Source organism: Giraffa tippelskirchi, chromosome 1 (genome assembly GCF_054371585.1).
Source record: "Giraffa tippelskirchi isolate mGirTip1 chromosome 1, T2T-mGirTip1v1.2.pri, whole genome shotgun sequence".
Taxonomy (NCBI): domain Eukaryota; kingdom Metazoa; phylum Chordata; class Mammalia; order Artiodactyla; family Giraffidae; genus Giraffa; species Giraffa tippelskirchi.
The window spans coordinates 117,055,183-117,072,743 of record NC_137275.1 but is presented as its reverse complement, the minus strand read 5'-3'; the positions used below and the strand labels follow the sequence as shown (position 1 = coordinate 117,072,743).

Below are 17,561 nucleotides of genomic sequence, written 5' to 3'. Positions count from 1 at the left end.
TGGGATGATCTGAGAGGATAGCATTGAAACATGTATATTATCATATGTGAAACAGATCACCAGTCCAGGTTCAATGCATGAGACAGGGTGCTCAGGGCTGGTGCACTGGGATGACCCAGAGGGATGGGATGGGGAGGGAACGGGGAGGGGAGTTCAGGATTGGGAACACATGTACACCCATGGCTGATTAATGTGAATGTATGTCAAAACCCACCACAATATTGTAAAGTAATTAGCCTCCAATTAAAATAAATTTTTAAAAAAGTGAAGTCTGTCAAGGAAAAACAGCAAATCAAATTTAGATAACTCACCAAGGTTTATACTTATCTGACATGAAATTCCCATCATAATTATTGAAATAACTCTGCAAATTATCACATGGAACAGTTCTTCCAGACTTGAGAATTTCATAGATAAATTTAAAGGAAACAAATTAGTCAATTAACCTCTTTGAAGTCCACACAAGCCTAGTGTATTTTGCAGCCTCCAGGAATTTCCCAAGGAAGGAGACCAAACTACATCCTGCTTCATATGTTAATCTTGCCACCACAGGGCACTGCCTTTTTTCTCCAAGTCTGCTGAAGGAGATGCCTCGTGTGAGTCTCATGACCCTGCCCCTCCCCCCACAGCCCTTTGCTCACTGGATATTGGGCCCAGAGTCAAAGTCAAGGCCAAAGTCAAAGCATATTGTGCCCCAAATCAAAGCTTCTCTTTGGGCTAAGATCTGGTAAAGTAAATAAAGATACAGTGTCAAATGAAGTCAGAGGATACACAGAAAAGATGCAAGCAACAGTGGAGACTACAGGATTTTGAGAAAATAGAAAACCTGAAGATGAATAAATAGAATAGGATGAGTTTTCCTAGCTTTGTTCTCTCTTCAACACTTCATTCCTTAACTAAGGAAAATATTTGCTAGATATTTCCCTCTAGGGGCCGTTTTATTGACCAAATTGTGTGGGATAAGTTGGGGGGTGGGTAGATATTAGGATGGGGTATTTGAATGAATAAGACTGAGATTTAAAGGAGAAAGAGAGGAAATGGAAGAAGGAAAGGGACAGAGGAAAGGAAACAGGTGGAGAGAGAGAAGAAAAAAAAAAAAAGAACAGGAATAGGAGAACAATGAAGAAAGAAAAAAAGAGAAAAGACTGACCAGGCTGGAGAAAGGAAAGGACCTAAAGAGCAAGAATGTCCACAGTATAAGTGGAACATACTCAAGATATCTGGAACGTAATCAAGGGAGCTTCTCTTGGGGAAGGATGGGGAGTGTAGCACAAAGGAGTTGAGGAGTCTAGAGGTCGGGCATTACAAAGGGGGAGGGCGAGAGTCAGTGGGAGGGTTTTATATTCATACAAGATGGCAACATTGTGTCTGCAGTACAGATGGCCTGAAAAGACACCTGAGACTTGCAAGTTGAGAAGAGTCTTGTGGGACATGACAAATTGTGACAGAAAACACCTCAGTGGAAGAGAAGAAAGGAGTTTTAAGAAATAACCTTGTGACAAGTGAGTTAAAATCTTAAAATTTTTTTGAAGTATGCAAGTAAAATTTTAAGTTATTTTACATGAGTGTTGGTTACTGGACTATGTTTCTTAGAATTTGATGCTATACCTAGCCTGGGCTACCTAGAACACTAGGATTTATTCAGGCTACCAAGAGTAAAGCAGAAGGCAGACGATACAAAAGAGTAGAAAGACTTAATAAACCAAAAGATTAAAGACTGCGGTAGTAAAAAGCGATCAGATTTAAACAGCAGGCCTTTCAACTACTGAAGGGAAGCAAAGTCACATTTGTGGCTAAGCTCTGGAGATCCATGACTTTTCATGGTGTGCTCCACACAGCTGCCTCTTTGGGTCCTACTTCAGTTTCCATGAAATCTACCTGTCACCATCCTTAAATTCAACACAGAAGCCCTTTTCCTTTACTGCTGCAAAACAGCCTCACAAAAACTCCAATTATTTGAGGTAAACTGAATCCTTTCTTATTGCGACCGAAAAAGCAAAAGTCAATGCAATCTCATTCTTCTGCACATCACAAAAATAAATACAACTTATTACTTAAAAGCCTCAAACATTAGTGCAATGATAGATAAGATGATACACATTAATTCATTCAAAATTTTTATTGATAACCTCTTGCATGATATCAAGACTTTCTATTGCTGGGCAACAAACTAAGTGCTGGATAAACAAGACAGATGAAATCTTTGACCTTATGGAACTTACATTCTAGTGAAAGCGTTAGTCGCTCAGTAGTGTCTGACTCTTTGCGACTCCATAGACAGTAGCCTGCCAGGTTCCTCTGTGCACAGAATTCTCCAGGAAAGAATACTGGAGTGGGTTGTCATGTCCTTTTCCAGGGGATCTTCTGGATCCAGGGATCGAACTCAGGTCTCCTGTATTGCAGGCAGATTCCTCACTGTCTGAGCCACCAGGGGAGCCCATTCTAGTGAAAGACACCAAATACACACACACACACACACACACACACACACACACACATATGTATGTATGCTTGCTTTCTAGGTCGCTTCAGTCATGTCTGACTCTTTGCAACCCTATGGGCTGTAGCCCACAGCAGGCTCCTCTGTCCATGGGATTCTCCAGGCAAAAATACTCGAGTGGGTAGCCATGCCCTCCTCCAGGGGATCTTCCTGATGCAGGTATCGAACCTGTGTCTCTTATGTCTCTTGCATTGGCAGGTGGGTTCTTTACCACTAGTGCCACCTGGGAAGCCCGTATGTGTGTGTGTGTGTGTGTGTGTGTGTGTGTGTGTATGTATATATATATATATGTATACGTATATATATACGCAAATAAACTGTGTCTTCAAAGTCATAAAGTTTAGATATGTTATTTCTCCAACCCTGAAAATCTAATTTGAATAATGTGCTGGCTGAATCTACCAGCTGTTTTAGCATCTTGCAGACACAGTGTGAAGATCTACATTTTAAACCTAATGATTCTATTTATAGGTAATGTGAAATTTTCAACAGGATCTACATCTTACTCAAAGTGTTATTTTATTTCATTAAGTCTCACTTACTTTGCTTTAAGCACTAGATCAGTGCTAATTTCTAAGCCTCCATCACTGTTCTTGCAAAGAAAGTAAAACTGTTCTCTTAAAATGAATTTACTACTATTTCTTTCTCAGAGTCCCCTTAAGACAATCCCTGCTTGGATCAGTTTCATATTGATACTAAGTCTACAGATTGATCCAATAAAATTCCTCCTCATAAAAAGAGGTCCTTTATTATCTGTGGATATTACAGGAAAGGAAAATTTTAAAAAGCCAAGCATGGGGTTTCATCTGCAGACTAACCTGACAGTTCCTTCTGTATCTCAATCAGTATGGACTCTGTGTGTGTATTAGTAGTCCAGTTGTTAGTGGACTGGTAGGAAGAGCTACTGAGAGTCAGTTTGCAGGAATTTAAACATGAGTTTTCATGAACATGAGTTTGAGCAAGCTCCAGGAGATGGTGAGGAACAGGGAAGTCTGGCATGCTGCAGTCCATGGGGTCGCAAAGAGTCGGACATGACTGAGCAACTGAACAACAGCAACTTCTCATCAAGGTTTCTGAGGAAAGTTCAGTTCAGTCGCTCAGTCGTGTCTAACTCTTTGTGACTCCATGAGCTGCAGCACACCAGGCCTCCCTGTCCAACACCCACTCCAGGAGCCCACCCAAACTCATGTCCATTGAGTCGAGATGATGGCAATTTTTTCATTTCAGGAAAAGTGTCCTCCAGGTCCCAAAACAGTATCTGACGTCTAGGGGTCAAACTGTGTAGGCCAATACCATAGGCAAATGGAGCAGAAGTAGATGATGAAGCATAATGCATTGTAGAAACTGCCACTTTTCAGTATGGCCACTATGTTAAAACCCCAACACTGAAGCAGATACCTTCAGATCCTGGAACCATCAATTCCTACCTATATGAGTTTGGGCAATTTATTTAATGTGATGCATGACAAATTGTTAAAAAAAAAAAAAAAAAAAGGCTACAGATTTCTTCCATGACTCTCTGCAACTCCCTGTACCCACCCTTAGCAGTGTGACTATGTCAGGTCAAGCCAAGAGACCTCTATTTCTCCATTCTTTGAATCTGGGCTGGTGCTGTGACTTGCTTTATCATAGAAGTAACATTTGCACAACTTCCAGTCCTGGTCTCAAGGAGTCTTCAAGCTTCTGCTCTCACTCTCCTAGAACGTGATGCTTCCGCACAAGGAGTTTTGGATTATCCTACTGGATAAGGAAACTGCATGGCCAGAGATGACCTGTCTCCACTGAGGCCATCTAAACAGTAAGCCTCCATTAGCTACTAGAGGAGTGGAGTCTTATGAATAACCCCAGGTGTGTGCTGTGTGCTCAGTCACTCAGTCATATATGACACTATGACCTCATGGACTGTAGCCCACCAGGTTCCTCTGTCCATGGGATTTCCCAGGCCAGAATACTGGAGTGGGTTGCCATTTCCTACTCCAGGGGATCTTCCCCACCTAGGGGTCAAACAGAAGTCTCTTGCGTTTCCTGCATTGGCAGGGGTATTATTTACCACTAGTGCTACCTGGAAAGCCCAGGTGAGACTAGCAAAAAACTGCCCAGCTGAGCCAGGCTAAAACTACCAGCCCACTGAATCAAGAGCAAATAAACAGACTGTTTATTAATCCACCAGTGTGAGTAGTTATGCAGAACAGATAACTGATACATAGCACCATCTCTTTGTCCCTTCATTTTCTCCCATGTAAAATAGGGATAATAATAGACTTGCCACATAGAAAGCTCTATGTTAAGAGTTTGGTATTCATTTCAGTAATATTATTCTCTCTTCTCTACAGAGTCGAGTGAAATTCTAGCATCCAGAATTGCCTGTGCTAAGTTGCTTCACTTGTGTCCGACTCTTTGAGACCCTAGGGACTGTAGCCCGCCAAGCTTCTCTGTCCATGGGATGCTCTAGGCAAGAATATTGGAGTGGGTTGCCATGCCCTCCTCCAGGGGATTTTCCTGACCCAGGGATTAAACCTGCGTCTCTCACATCTCCTGCATTGGCAGGTGGGTTCTTTACCGCTAGTGTTACCTGGGAAGCCCCAGAATTGCCCAGATCCCAGCAAATCTCGCATGCCAGCAAGAGAGAGTAAAGGACAGCAGTCATGACACTGATGTCATTGCTTCACCATGGCCATGACTCTGGTGGTCAAGTTCAGGAGCCTGATGTGCCTTTTCATGCCATCAGCTGGGCAGCAGGGATGTTCCCAAGGTAACCGGCAGCACAGATTCATAATCAAGGGAGGTTCAGGGGGTGGGGGTGGGGAGGGTGGCACAGAGGAGTTGAGGGACCTTAAGACTCTGCATTATAAGAGGGGGCATGATTCAGTGGGACAGTTTGGCACTGACACGGGCATGGCAACACTGTGCCTGCAGCCTGGAGAGGCCTGGAAAGACACACAAGCCTTGCAAGGAATTATAAAAATCTGTATCACACCCAACAAACTTTTTACCAATTAATTCTCCTCTAGGGCTATACTAAATATTATTGCTTCAGAGACAAAAGAAATCAAGCACTCTTTTATTTTCTGAATATGAACGATTAGTTTGAATTTTTATAATAGTCTGCATGTAGAAGTGAATATCTTCAAGATTTTAATAACAAAAACATCAATGGGCCAGATTATTTGTAGTTGTTTTGTATAAATACATTATCATATGTATCCGAGATATTAGCAACATGGTACATACAGCCTTTTAATTCTATCATCCTTATTGGTTATAAAATCATTCTACACATAAATGCACCCAACATTTTAAAGACTTTATTGAGGACATTGGCTTATATCATTATATAAATTTCATGTGTACACTATATTTTGACTTCTGTATGCACTACAGGGTCTGTGTGGTGTGGTGCTCAGTCACTCAGTTGTGTCTGACTCTTTGCGACCCCATGGACTATAGCCTGCCGGGTTCCTCTGTCTGTGGAGTTTTCCAGGCAAGAATACTGGAGTGGGTTGCCACTTCCTTCTCTAGGTTATCTTTCTGACCCAGGGATTGAAACCATGTCTCTTGCGTTTCCTGCATTGGCAGGTGGATTCCTTACCACTGTGCCACCTGGGAAGCCTACACTACAGTGTGCTCACCACCAAAAGTTTAGTTTCTACCCATCACCATATAGTTGACCCCCTTTACCCACTTCACCCTCCTCCCTTCCGCTTTGATAACCACTATTTTCTCCTATATATCTATGTGTTTGTTTTTTGTTTGCAGCTGTGAATCACACTCTGCTTCCTTTCATCAGGTAGCCAGGAAGTGCCAGGTTCTTTAACATGAGGTCATTCATTCTCACAGCAGCCCTGTAAGGTGGGCATAGGATTTCCCAAGCCTACAGATGAGGAAACTACAGCAAACAGAAATTAAATAAATCTCCTAACATTAAACACTGTGTTTGCCAACCTATAATAGTTGCAAATAGCTCAATTTCATAAGGAAAAGTTTTTTAAAAATAATGTAAACACTTCATAAATGTATTCGAAGACACTTTGAAGTTTTATAGGTGAAAATATGAAAATACTAGCTGCTTCATACTGAAATCCAATGGGAAATCACAAAAACTGGATATACATTAATGTTTTTGTTAAAATATAGCATGATGTAAAAAATTCACCTTTGTTGTAATTTTGGGGCCGCATTGACCACTGTGGCATAGCATCATCCATTATTAACTTCTTCGCTTGGTCTACTACTAGGAGCAGATAGAATGCAAAGAAATGCAACTTATAACCTAGTCAATACAGGAACTGATAAACAGTGGAACAGAATTAGAAACAAGATTGTGTGGCTCTAAACTACATGCTCATTTTCATTGCACCAAACTACCTCATCTATTTCTCCCAGGATATGAGAACATGTTATCTTTTAAGGAGACTTCTATTAGTCCTTAATAAAGTTCAACCTTTCTGGAACGAAAGGTAATGTATTTCTCAGAAACCCAGCCATAAGAAAAACAAATTTAGTTTTGCATAGATAGATAAATATAATAAACACTTACTCGAGTACTTCAGAATCAGTCATTAGAAGTCTTTAGCTTTAAGACAGCAAAGGAGATAAGAAGTTTAGGTTCTGGTGAATCCTTTTTAGAGACACTGGCTGAGGGGGAATGGCCAAGATGACGACCTGTTCACTGACCTTTCAATAATTCCTTGGCAGGACTTCTCTGGTGGTCCAGTGATTGGGAATCTGCCTTCCATTGCAGGGGATGTGGATTTGATCCCTAGTCAAGGAACTAAATGGCAACCCACTCCAGTATTCTTGCCTGGAGAATCCCAGGGATGGGGGAGCCTAGTGGGCTGCCGTCTATGGGGTCGCACAGAGTCGGACACGACTGAAGCGACTTAGCAGCAGCAGCAGCAAGGAACTAAGATCCCACGTGCTGTGGAGCAACTAAGCCTGTGCGCGACAACTACTGAGCGTGTGTGCTCTAGAGCCCGGGCTCCACAAGAGAAGCAAGCCCATGTGCCGCCAAGAAGACCTAGTGCAGCCAAATTTAAATAAATAAACCTTGTAATAAACTCCTTAACAGGAGAAGGCGTAGCTCCAGCACGGGCCGGGGGTGGGGGGGGTGGGGGGTGGCAAGCAGCTGCATGGAGGATGGTCCATCGGGGAGCGTGTAAATGTGATGGCAGTGGCGGAGAGAGATGTGAGAGGTAAGCAGGTGAGGCTATTCACAACTCTGATTGAGCTTGCTCCCACAGTACCTAGCCTGGAGCTTATGCCTGAGGGAAGGCATCAAAGAAATCAAAGACAGAGGCCTTATGTTCGGGAGCTCATAGTTCCCATTAGCTGGGCTCAGTCCGGTAGACACAGGTAGGCAACCCTGTCAAGTGTCTTTATCTGCCTCGCATGTCTTCCTTCAGGACAACATCCTGTCAAGAGTCCAGTATTCCCAAGCAGCAGTGTGGTGGCTGAGAATCCACCCGTATTCCCACCACAGTTGTTAGATTGGCTTGTCACACTTTCACAGATTCCGTCAGTAAGATTCTGTCAGACAATTCACAGAAGCAAGCGACAACACGAGATCAACATGGCGTCAGGCCCTATGTCTCTAGCCCCACAGGAAGACCGCAAACCCGAAGGGCCAGGTGACCAACGGCACAGACAGCAGGTGCTCTGCGGGGAAGGATCCCCCCGGCACAACTTAAAGTACAGTCAAACAATTTTTACAGACTTACACAAAAGCCCATAGCTGGAACTTAAGTGGGAACATGGAAGGAAGTCCCGCATTTACCTAAAACTAAACTAGGGGGATGGATGAGAAACAGTCAGTCTCCCATGAGACAGGGAATGAAACCACCTCACACTGGCTACTCACTAGGCTTTTCTCCCTCTGCTCCAAGTGACTTCACCCACAATTCTGCCAAGACTAAAGTCAGACGGTGGTTGCTGTGCTGTGCTCAGTTGCTCAGTCATGTCCAACTCTTCGTGACCGCATGGGCTGTAGCCCGCCAGGCTCCTCTGTCCATAGGCTTATACACTCCATGGAATTCTCTAGGCCAGAATACTGGAGTGGGTAGTCTTTCCCTTCTCCAGGGGATCTTCCCAACCCAGGGATTGAACCCAGGTCTCTCACATTGCAGGTGGATTCTTTACCAGGTGAGCCACGAGGGAAGCCCAAGAACACTGGAGTGGGTAGCCTATCCCTTCTCCAGCAGATCTTCCCAACCCATGAATCAAACCAGGGTCTCCTGAATTGCAGTGGATTCTTTACCAACTGAGCTATCAGGGAAGCCAAAAATACTGGAAAGGGTGGCTATTTCCTCCTCCACAGGATCTTCCCAATCTAGGGATCGAACCTGTGTCTTCCTCCTCTCCTGCATTGCAGGCAAATTCTTTACCACTGAGCCACTGGAGAAGCCCCAGATGGAGGTTAAGCCTTGCCTTTGTGTCCTGTGTGAAGACCTATGTGCAAGGTTGCCAGGATGCCAGGGTGTAGCTGTCCCCTGCATCTCCCCACAGTGGTTCTACTCAATCCAAGTCATTCATGTAGGGCTGACACCGCCCTTCCGTCCTTCAGTCTCCCCATTGGCATGTGTATATGACTGATATTTGAGCAGAGGATTTTGAAGCATGGGCCACGATGATTGATTCTATGGGTAAGAGAATGATACTAAGCTGCCTCAAGTCCTCAGAGTATTTTGCAGCTACCAGGAAGGATTGTCTCTCATCTTCTGATACAGATAGGACTTTTTTTTTTTTAGTTTTTTTTTTGAAATTTTTTTACTGTGGTAAAATATCTGTAACATAAAATTTGCAGTTTTAACAATTTTAAAGTATACAGTTCAGTGGCATTAATTACTTCACAATGTTGTGCGACCATCACTACTGTGGCCAAAATGTTTTCATCCCCTCAAACAGAAACCAGTGCAATAACTCTCTTTCCCTTTCCTTTCAGCTGCTAATAATGTCTAATATATTTTCTATCTCTATGAACTTGCGTATTCTAGATAGGCAAATATAGTGCTTCAGTCTCTCATTAGTGTCTGACTTTTTGCAACCCTTTGGACTGTAGCCCACCAGGCTCCTCTGTCCATGGAATTTTCCAGGTAAGGATACTGGAGTGGATTGCCATTTCTTTCTCCAGGGGATCTTCCCAGCCCAGGGATCAAACCCATGTCTCGGGTCTCCTGCGTTGGCAGGTGGGTACTTTACCACTAATGCCACCTGGAAAGCCCAGGCAAATATAAATGAAACCATATAATTTATATTTTGCGTATGGCCTATTTCACTTAGCATAATGCTTATTATCAGAACTTGGCTCATTATATATAGGTACTATACTTTGTTCATTTATCTTGAGATAGGGAGTATTAAAAAAAAAATTAAAGCCTATAGCTCCAGGGACCATCTTACACATACTTGACAAAAGACATCCCAAGAATGAAACCACAATATAGAAGAAAGTGAAGCTGGGCACAGAGGGAGACTGCCAGTGCCCTGGAGCCATTGTCAGAGGACCTAGGTCCAGCTGTGCCTGAAGCTAATTCCTAATCCTGAGCTTTTCAGTTCTGTGAAGATATTTCGCACTTTTCTTAACTTAGTTTAAATTGGGTTTCTCTGCTTGGAAAGAGGAATCCTAATAAACCAACCACTTGTCAAAGAACATGCTGAGCTCTGTTCCAGAAGAGCAAATTAAAAGAAGATTCTTTTTATTCTATGTGAACAATAAAGTTTTTCAAACTTTCTCATTGTTAAATCCTTTCCTTATTGTAACTTTAAAATGTTTTTGTCTTAAGTAGAGAGAATATTTTATACAAATCCCATTGCTGTTACTGCCAATCTCACCTTCTGAGAAAATTTAGTGATTTTCTGACCCCTGGCATCTTTCCTTCTCAAAGTGTGCACATAATTGATTCCAGAGAAGATCACCCAGAGGCCAGCCCCATGGCACAATTTTTAATTTTATTTCCAAACTGCTGTTGCTGTTGGGCCTCCCTTTGATTTATTTCTTTTATACTTTACTGAGACTATTTGTCATCAATTGCTTTCATCATCTCTCTGAAAAGATTTTTTTAAAGGCCCATAATACTGCTGATTTTACATCAATTTCACCATATTTAAATTTCCCCTGGGACTCTGAAGTTTCTGAGCTGTTCTAGAACAAATTATTACAATAAGTACAAGTGACGTTTTCTAACCATAAATCAATCAATAATAAAACAATAATATAGACCTGAAGAAGTTCAGTCTAATCTCTCCGTTCTGAACTGGCCCAAAGAATTAAGATCTTTTCATCAAATAAAATTTTCACAACTTCTTTTAATAACCCACTTTGCAATTCGTCAGCTCAAAATCTCTAAAAATTCACCTAAATTTGTCATGCTGTGTTCACTGAGGGCTCTTTCTTTTCCTCCGTTACTCCTTCCAGTCCTCCTTTCAGTAAAAGTGTTCTTTTTCATATGAAATCTTATGCAAAACTGTTAAAAAGAAAGAAAGGAGTTGTTCTGACGAAGCTTAAGAGCTTTACCTCATCTGTCACAAGCTACCCACCCACACCAGCCACTATGGCTCGGGGTAAAACAGACTGAAAACATGGTGTGCTAGTTTAGCATTAGAGTTCTATTCTCCAGATAACAGAAAACTTCTTCTAACCTTTCTTTGCATAGCTTAGATTCCAACCTTTTTTTGTTTTTTAATCACTTTTTACTTCTTTTCAAATCCATTAGGAAAGACTCCAAAAAATGTTAAAGACATCAGTATAGATGAAATTGGCTGTGTACAGTAAAAGAACTGCCTCAGAGTTCCATGTTGGAGTCAATTTTATGCAACCTACTTCTGTATTTTCTGAGCATTCTGACTTCAACTGCTATTTAAAAAAACATAATAGCTACAATATATTACGCTGGTATATGTGACTGGTATCATGCTATTTAAGCACTTTACATATTCCTTCTTTTCACCTTTATAACAGCCCAAGTGTTGGTGCATTTATCCTACATCAACGGTTCTCAACCTTGGTTATAAATTACAATATTTTCTATCAGGAAACTTGAAAATCGGATACCCAGGGATCACACTGATACTCAGGGATCAACTAAATCAGAATTTCTAGGGGAAAAGAATCAGGCATCATTTTCAAAACTTCCCAGGTGATTCCTGTGTTTTTCCAAGACTCAGAACCACTGCTCTAAGAGGAATTCTGATGTTTTCCATTTTATCACCCAAGCTGGAAGTCCTCAAGTGTAGATGAGGATATACGCTTCCCTCACTGATGCAGCCATCACTTAGGATATTTTTGGAACTCCTTTTTTAGAAGTGCTTTTACTCAATTTGCCAACAACCATTAGAAAATTCTTTTCATTGCCCTAAGCAGGATTGCAGGGAGAGCCACGGAGCTCTCTGTACACCCAGGGAGACCATCCTTGCCCCCGGCTGTGACTACACCCACAGCAGGATGAAAGTGGGCACAGAGCCCTGCCAGCAAGGGACCACTCAAGCCTCTCCCCAAACACTCCTCACCTCACCTTATTAATGCTGAGAGCAATAGAGAAGCCTAGAATTAGAACTGAGTTTCTACCTCGAATAAAGACCAAAGATCTTGCCTGCCTCAACTAAGGCATGGTGCAGCCAAATAAATAAATAAAATAACTCCTCGGGCCTCAAGTTCACATGTGCCTCAGTCACCGTGAATCCCGCTCTCTTTGACCATCCCTCACACCTGGTCCCAATCCAGGCTCATCCCAATTTGACTCAAGCCCCTGCCGCTCAACGCTTCCACTGTGCTTTCTCCACTATGCACTCTGGAACCCTGACATCAACAAAATCCTCCGCATTCTCCATCTTTGCTTTGAATGCTTCCTTCCCCTTCTTGCTCTAACTGAAACCTGGCTATTCCACCAGGGCACAGTTTTCTCAACACCTACAATATCCTAATAAACAGAGCAGATACCTAGGAAATGTTGAATACAAGAATGACTCATAGTACTATTAATAACTTAGACCCTGGGCAGAGGGACAAAGTAGGCTGAGAGAATGTTGGAGGCTAATAAGATATTCATGTGTAAATGCCTTCAAATTGAGTGAGGAACTATGATTTAAGATAATGATTAAATATTGATTTCAGAATCATCAGGAAAGTAAGGGAGAGTCCTGGCTGTAGCCTCAATGCAGAAATGAATGAGGAAAGAAAAAAGATTGCATGCTAGGCTTCAGTGGATACAGACACACAAAAATAAGGGTAAATGAGAATCATTCAAAGGGAAAGCATAAAGAAAGAGACAGAGACATAAAGGAAACAAAGATAGAAGGAAAAGAGAAGTTTATGGGAAAGCTAGAGAAGAGAGCAAAGTGTCCCAGAGCATTACTCAGAAGCCCAATTTATTACACTGAATTTAGTTGGAAAAAAAATTGAACATGCTCAGTCAGTGAATGTGGGTGAATGTGTAGATATTGTAAAGAAAGATAAAAGGAGGAGGAGGAGGAGGAAAGAGACAAAATGAAGAAGAGCAGGCTACAGATAAGGATAGGTAAATTCCCTGGCCCCAAGAACACAGTGGGCAAGCTCACTGCTGGAGTCTGACCAAATAAATCAGAGAGTAGATGGGAGACAGAACTTTCCAGGCCCTACTGTTAATTGCTATGGTAATAACACAACCCCATCCTTGTATTAGTGATAAAAGAAAAGTTAGAAGCAAATGTTATTTATTATTTTGGGGGGAAGAGAATCTTCACTCCATGTGGGAAGAAGTTCTGGGGAGTAGCGTGGGAACAAGTCAATTGACAGGTCAAAGACAGTTGATATCGGGATGGTAAGACACAGTATATAAACAGGATTGTACATCAGCTTGCCACAATGCTGGGCAACACCTAGATGCTGAGGATCAGTTGTATCTCATACATAAACTAAATGTTTATGAATACACTTTGTCTTACTGTCATGGATGTGCCATCACTGGACAAAAGGAAACTCAATACCTCTGCTCAGTGGTATGCTGGAAAACAAGTGTATGGGTTTTTTTAAAGGACAAATATATAGCTAACAATTTCCATGGTTCAAATACTCCTGCCATCACCAGTTGCAAGATAACAACATCACGTCCTTCAGCAGGGAGCTGGGTAGAGATGCACACAGTGGCTCTAAGTCAGTCCTCCAGAGCGTCAGACGCAACCAGTCTGGACTGGGGCTGGCACGGCTCAGTTTTCACACTCCCTCAGGGGATTCTCTGTGCAGCGGGGTCTGAGAACCATTACCTAAAGCGGTACCTCTCAAACTTTCACGTGTGCATGAACCACTGGAGGATCTTACCAAAACATAGGCTTTAACTCAGAAGGTGCTCTTGGTCCTGAGCAAGGGAGAGAGTAGACTAAAAGAAGAAACACAAGTCCTTCCCAGCCCTACTGCTCTCAGAAATGTCTGAGAGGCTTTGTAGAGAAGTCACAAACTGGAGGCCCGTGTTGTTGTTGTTCAGTCACTCAGTCGTGTCCGACTTTTTGCAATCCCGTGGACTTCATCACGCCAGGCTTCACTGTCCTTCACTGTCTTCCAGAGTTTCCTCAAACTCATGCCCAGTGAGTCAATGACGCCATCCAACCATCTCATCCTCTATCATCCCCTTCTCCTCCTGCCCTCAACCTTGCCCAGCATCAGGATCTTTTCCAATGAGTCGGCTCTTCACATCAGGTGGCCCATGATATGTGGCCAAACCCACAGAGAGGTTTGCTTTCACCCAACTGCATTTTATTTTTCAAATCTGAATGCCAACAGCATAAAAATCTGTATTTCTGGATTCTCTGAAATGTCTTCCTTAAACAGTGTTCTTGGACTACATCACTTTCTTTCTTTTCTCCACACTTTGAAGCCCCATTCCTAAAATGCACTCCACCCTTCTTTCTCGCCTGGAAACAGTATGAATTACCCTTCAAGATCCCTGCCTTGGTGAAAACTTCCTGACTTTTCCATGCTGCAGGGCTAAATAATTTCTTACCATATCTAACTTTTGCCCAGGTTAGGTTATTTCCTGTTCTCCGAGGCCCATAGAGCCACATGTGGGCTTTATTCATTTTTGTATTCTCATAGTAAAATGTTTTCCCAACAAAGGACATCCTCAATAGGTTTATAAAGTAAAAAATTGTGAACTGATTTCAACTCTTAGATTACATTCCCTTTAACTCTCTTTTTATAATTCATCAGGGGAGTTTTGTCATTATTATACTATTCTATGAAGTACAAGTTAATTCTCCTTGTACTACTATCTCTAGTTGGCCTACAAGCTTTCTTTTCCCTTGAACTTCAATTTTGTTGTTGCTTATTCAATTTATAAGAACATTTATTCTATAAATCTGGTTCCAGATGAACACAGACCATCTCTAAACACTTTTTCATAGAATTAATTCCTTACATATTCATGGAATGATAAATTTTTTCAAAGCACTTTTTATAATACACTTTACCCTCACACTAACTCTGAAATATATGTAAGCAATGTAGTATGCTTTTTCTGCATTTGAAGTTAAAGTGAAATGTTCACCATGAACTAGGAAAACAGGAAGTTCAAAAAAATCTTTGCAATGCCCACCTAAATCCTCAGGAGGGAGGGTTCACCAAGTAATCTTCCTTAGGCATCATTCTGCAATGATAGGGGCTAAAGATTTGCCCCATTCCACTTCCAAGCTTCTAGAATCCCTAATACTTAATTGAAAAACTGAGGTCCAGACACGTTGCATTAACCTGCACTAATGCTAAAGTAGTAATCCAAGTCTTTTGATTCCCAGTATAAGAACCCACTTTGCTTAATTACATTCAACTTTATAATGCTGCTATCATCATCCAGCAATACAAACATGCTTAACAAATCTGTCTTCACAAACATTTAGAAATGAAAACTCCTGTGCCTTTTTCTCAAAAAAAAAAAAAAAAGCTATATGTGATGGTCAAAAGTTTTTCCATTAATTCTGTGGAGTTAGTTACAATGGGCAACTTTAAAACACCCAAGTATAATGATTTAAATCAGAGTGCATAAAAAAGTCAGTAATCCATAAATCAATTTATGACACTGAAGTTATGTGTCACTTTTAAGCCAATGCTGTGTACTCTAACGTCCAATGCATTTGGGGAAATACATACATCGTAGATGAGATGGGAATCAAAGATTTTAGCATCCTGATCCACTAACAATAAGTACAGTACAAATTAATGAAAAAAAAAAAAACAATACCAGAGACTTAAACTAAGGATCTCAAGTTGGTGACTTGAGATAAAGTAGGATGAAATAAACACCCGCCATAAGAATAAAAGGGATTAGCTAAGGGACGGGTGGAAACAGCAGAGCTTCTCCCTCTTCTCCCTATATTTCCAACCACTTTCTAAGAATTTTGATGTGGTCACAAGAGTACATACACCCATGAAAATACAGGTACAACCAATGCTTCCTCCTCAGGGCACTCCATAAGCATTGGTAAGAATACAACCCACTACTATTTAGGACTACAAAATACCTGCTCTAGTTATGTGTCTTTAGAAAGACTGGATCATTTAGGGGGAGTCTGGTGTCTATTTTTCCCAACATACTACTCTCAACAATGGTTCCGAATGGTTCTCTTCCATTTCTGTTCTCTTTCTAAGGAAGAGAAATCAATCTCTTCTCTTTCAGGGGCACTATGTTTTCTGTATTCCTTCTCCAAGTATGACTCCCTTTATGTTTTTTTTTTTTTTTTTAAGAAGGACTAGATTTTTCTTTTTTTTTTCTGCTAGCGCATTATGTTTGTTTTAAAGTTTTAACTCCATAAATATACTTGCACTACAAATACCTGTATAGGCAAACTGGGGAGTGAGGCTGGAGATAAGAGGAATGAGATGTTGGGGCTTTTATTATTTAAATGTTATCTCACTTTTATTTTAAAAATAGGAAAAAGTTCTCATAATTATGGAAAGTGTGTGTTTGTCGCTCAGTCGTGTCCGACTCTTTGAGACCCCATGGCTCCTCTGTCCATGGAATTCTCCAGGCAAGAATATTGGAGTGGGTTGCCATTCCCTTCTCCAGGGGCTCTTCCCCACCCAAGCAACTATGGAAAAGGAAGCTGAAATAACTGATGTTACTTCCCACCCCACTGTCTTGAGCCTCTCCTAAGTGCTTCCTAACTTGAGTTTCTAAGCGACAGGAAGGAAAACGGTGGAACGGAAACAAAAGCAGCAAAAACTTATCTCCAAGTGAGAGCAGGTAAGCAAGTTCTGAGAAAGGGCTCTGGATTCATTTCGTAGAGAAAAGAAAAAAAAAGTAAGAAAGTCAAAAGCGCAGAGTGTGTGTTGTGGTGGGGGATTCCCTGGAAGGCTGGGGATTAGGGGCGAAGGAAAGGGCGCGAACTCACCCCCCAGCCAGTTGTCGGAGATGTTCTGGAGCATTGTGACCGGGATGCAGAAGAAGGCGATGAGCAGGTCGCTGAGCGCCAAGGAGCAGATGAAGATGTTGGTGACGGTGCGCATGGCTTTGCTGCGGGTCACCACGTAGACCACCAACCCGTTGCCAAAGAGTGCCAGGGCGAAGATGAGCACGCCGGTGAGCACGAAAGCCAGCTTGGCGCGCCCGGGCAGCTCTGGGGTGTAGACGAGCGGCCGCAGCCCGTAGAGCGAGATGAACTGCTCCCGCGTCAGGTTGTGGTCCCGCAGCAGCCGGGAGAACTGCTCCGGAGTGATGTTGAGCGATTGCATGCTGCGGGCTCCCCGAGCGCCATCCGCCTCCGGGTCACGGACTCCGGCGTGGCGGGGCGCGGGCTCCTGGAGGAGCGGCCCGGCGGCCGCCTCCGGCCCCTGGAGGCCTCGGCAGCCTCTGCTCTGCGCTCGGGCGCGCGGGAGGGCTCCCGTCAGCACCTCAGGAGGTTCGAGGGAGGGAAAACAGTGCAGGGCTTTAACTCATAATCAAGAGCCAAAGCGAGGGAGATTATCCCATTGACCAAAAATGTTCCTAGTTCAAAGTTCTGTTGCTCTTCTCTGAGGCCAGGCGCTGTGGCCGTCCGGAATGCCAGGGCGACAGTCCCCGCGTCTCTCGCTCCCCGGCCACGCGGTGAGGACGCGGCACGGGCTCCG

General features: G+C 42.6%; 1 protein-coding gene across 1 annotated transcript in view; it reads right to left on the bottom strand.

Moving 5' to 3' along the window:
- The window catches only part of QRFPR (pyroglutamylated RFamide peptide receptor), a 61,667-nt gene extending 44,481 nt beyond the window's left edge, over positions 1-17,186 (bottom strand). Inside the window, exon 1 of the mRNA XM_081529959.1 lies at positions 16,847-17,186. Coding sequence (XP_081386085.1) covers positions 16,847-17,186 — 340 coding nt within the window. The remainder of the gene's footprint in view (positions 1-16,846) is intronic.
- Between the last annotated feature and the right edge of the window lie 375 nt (positions 17,187-17,561).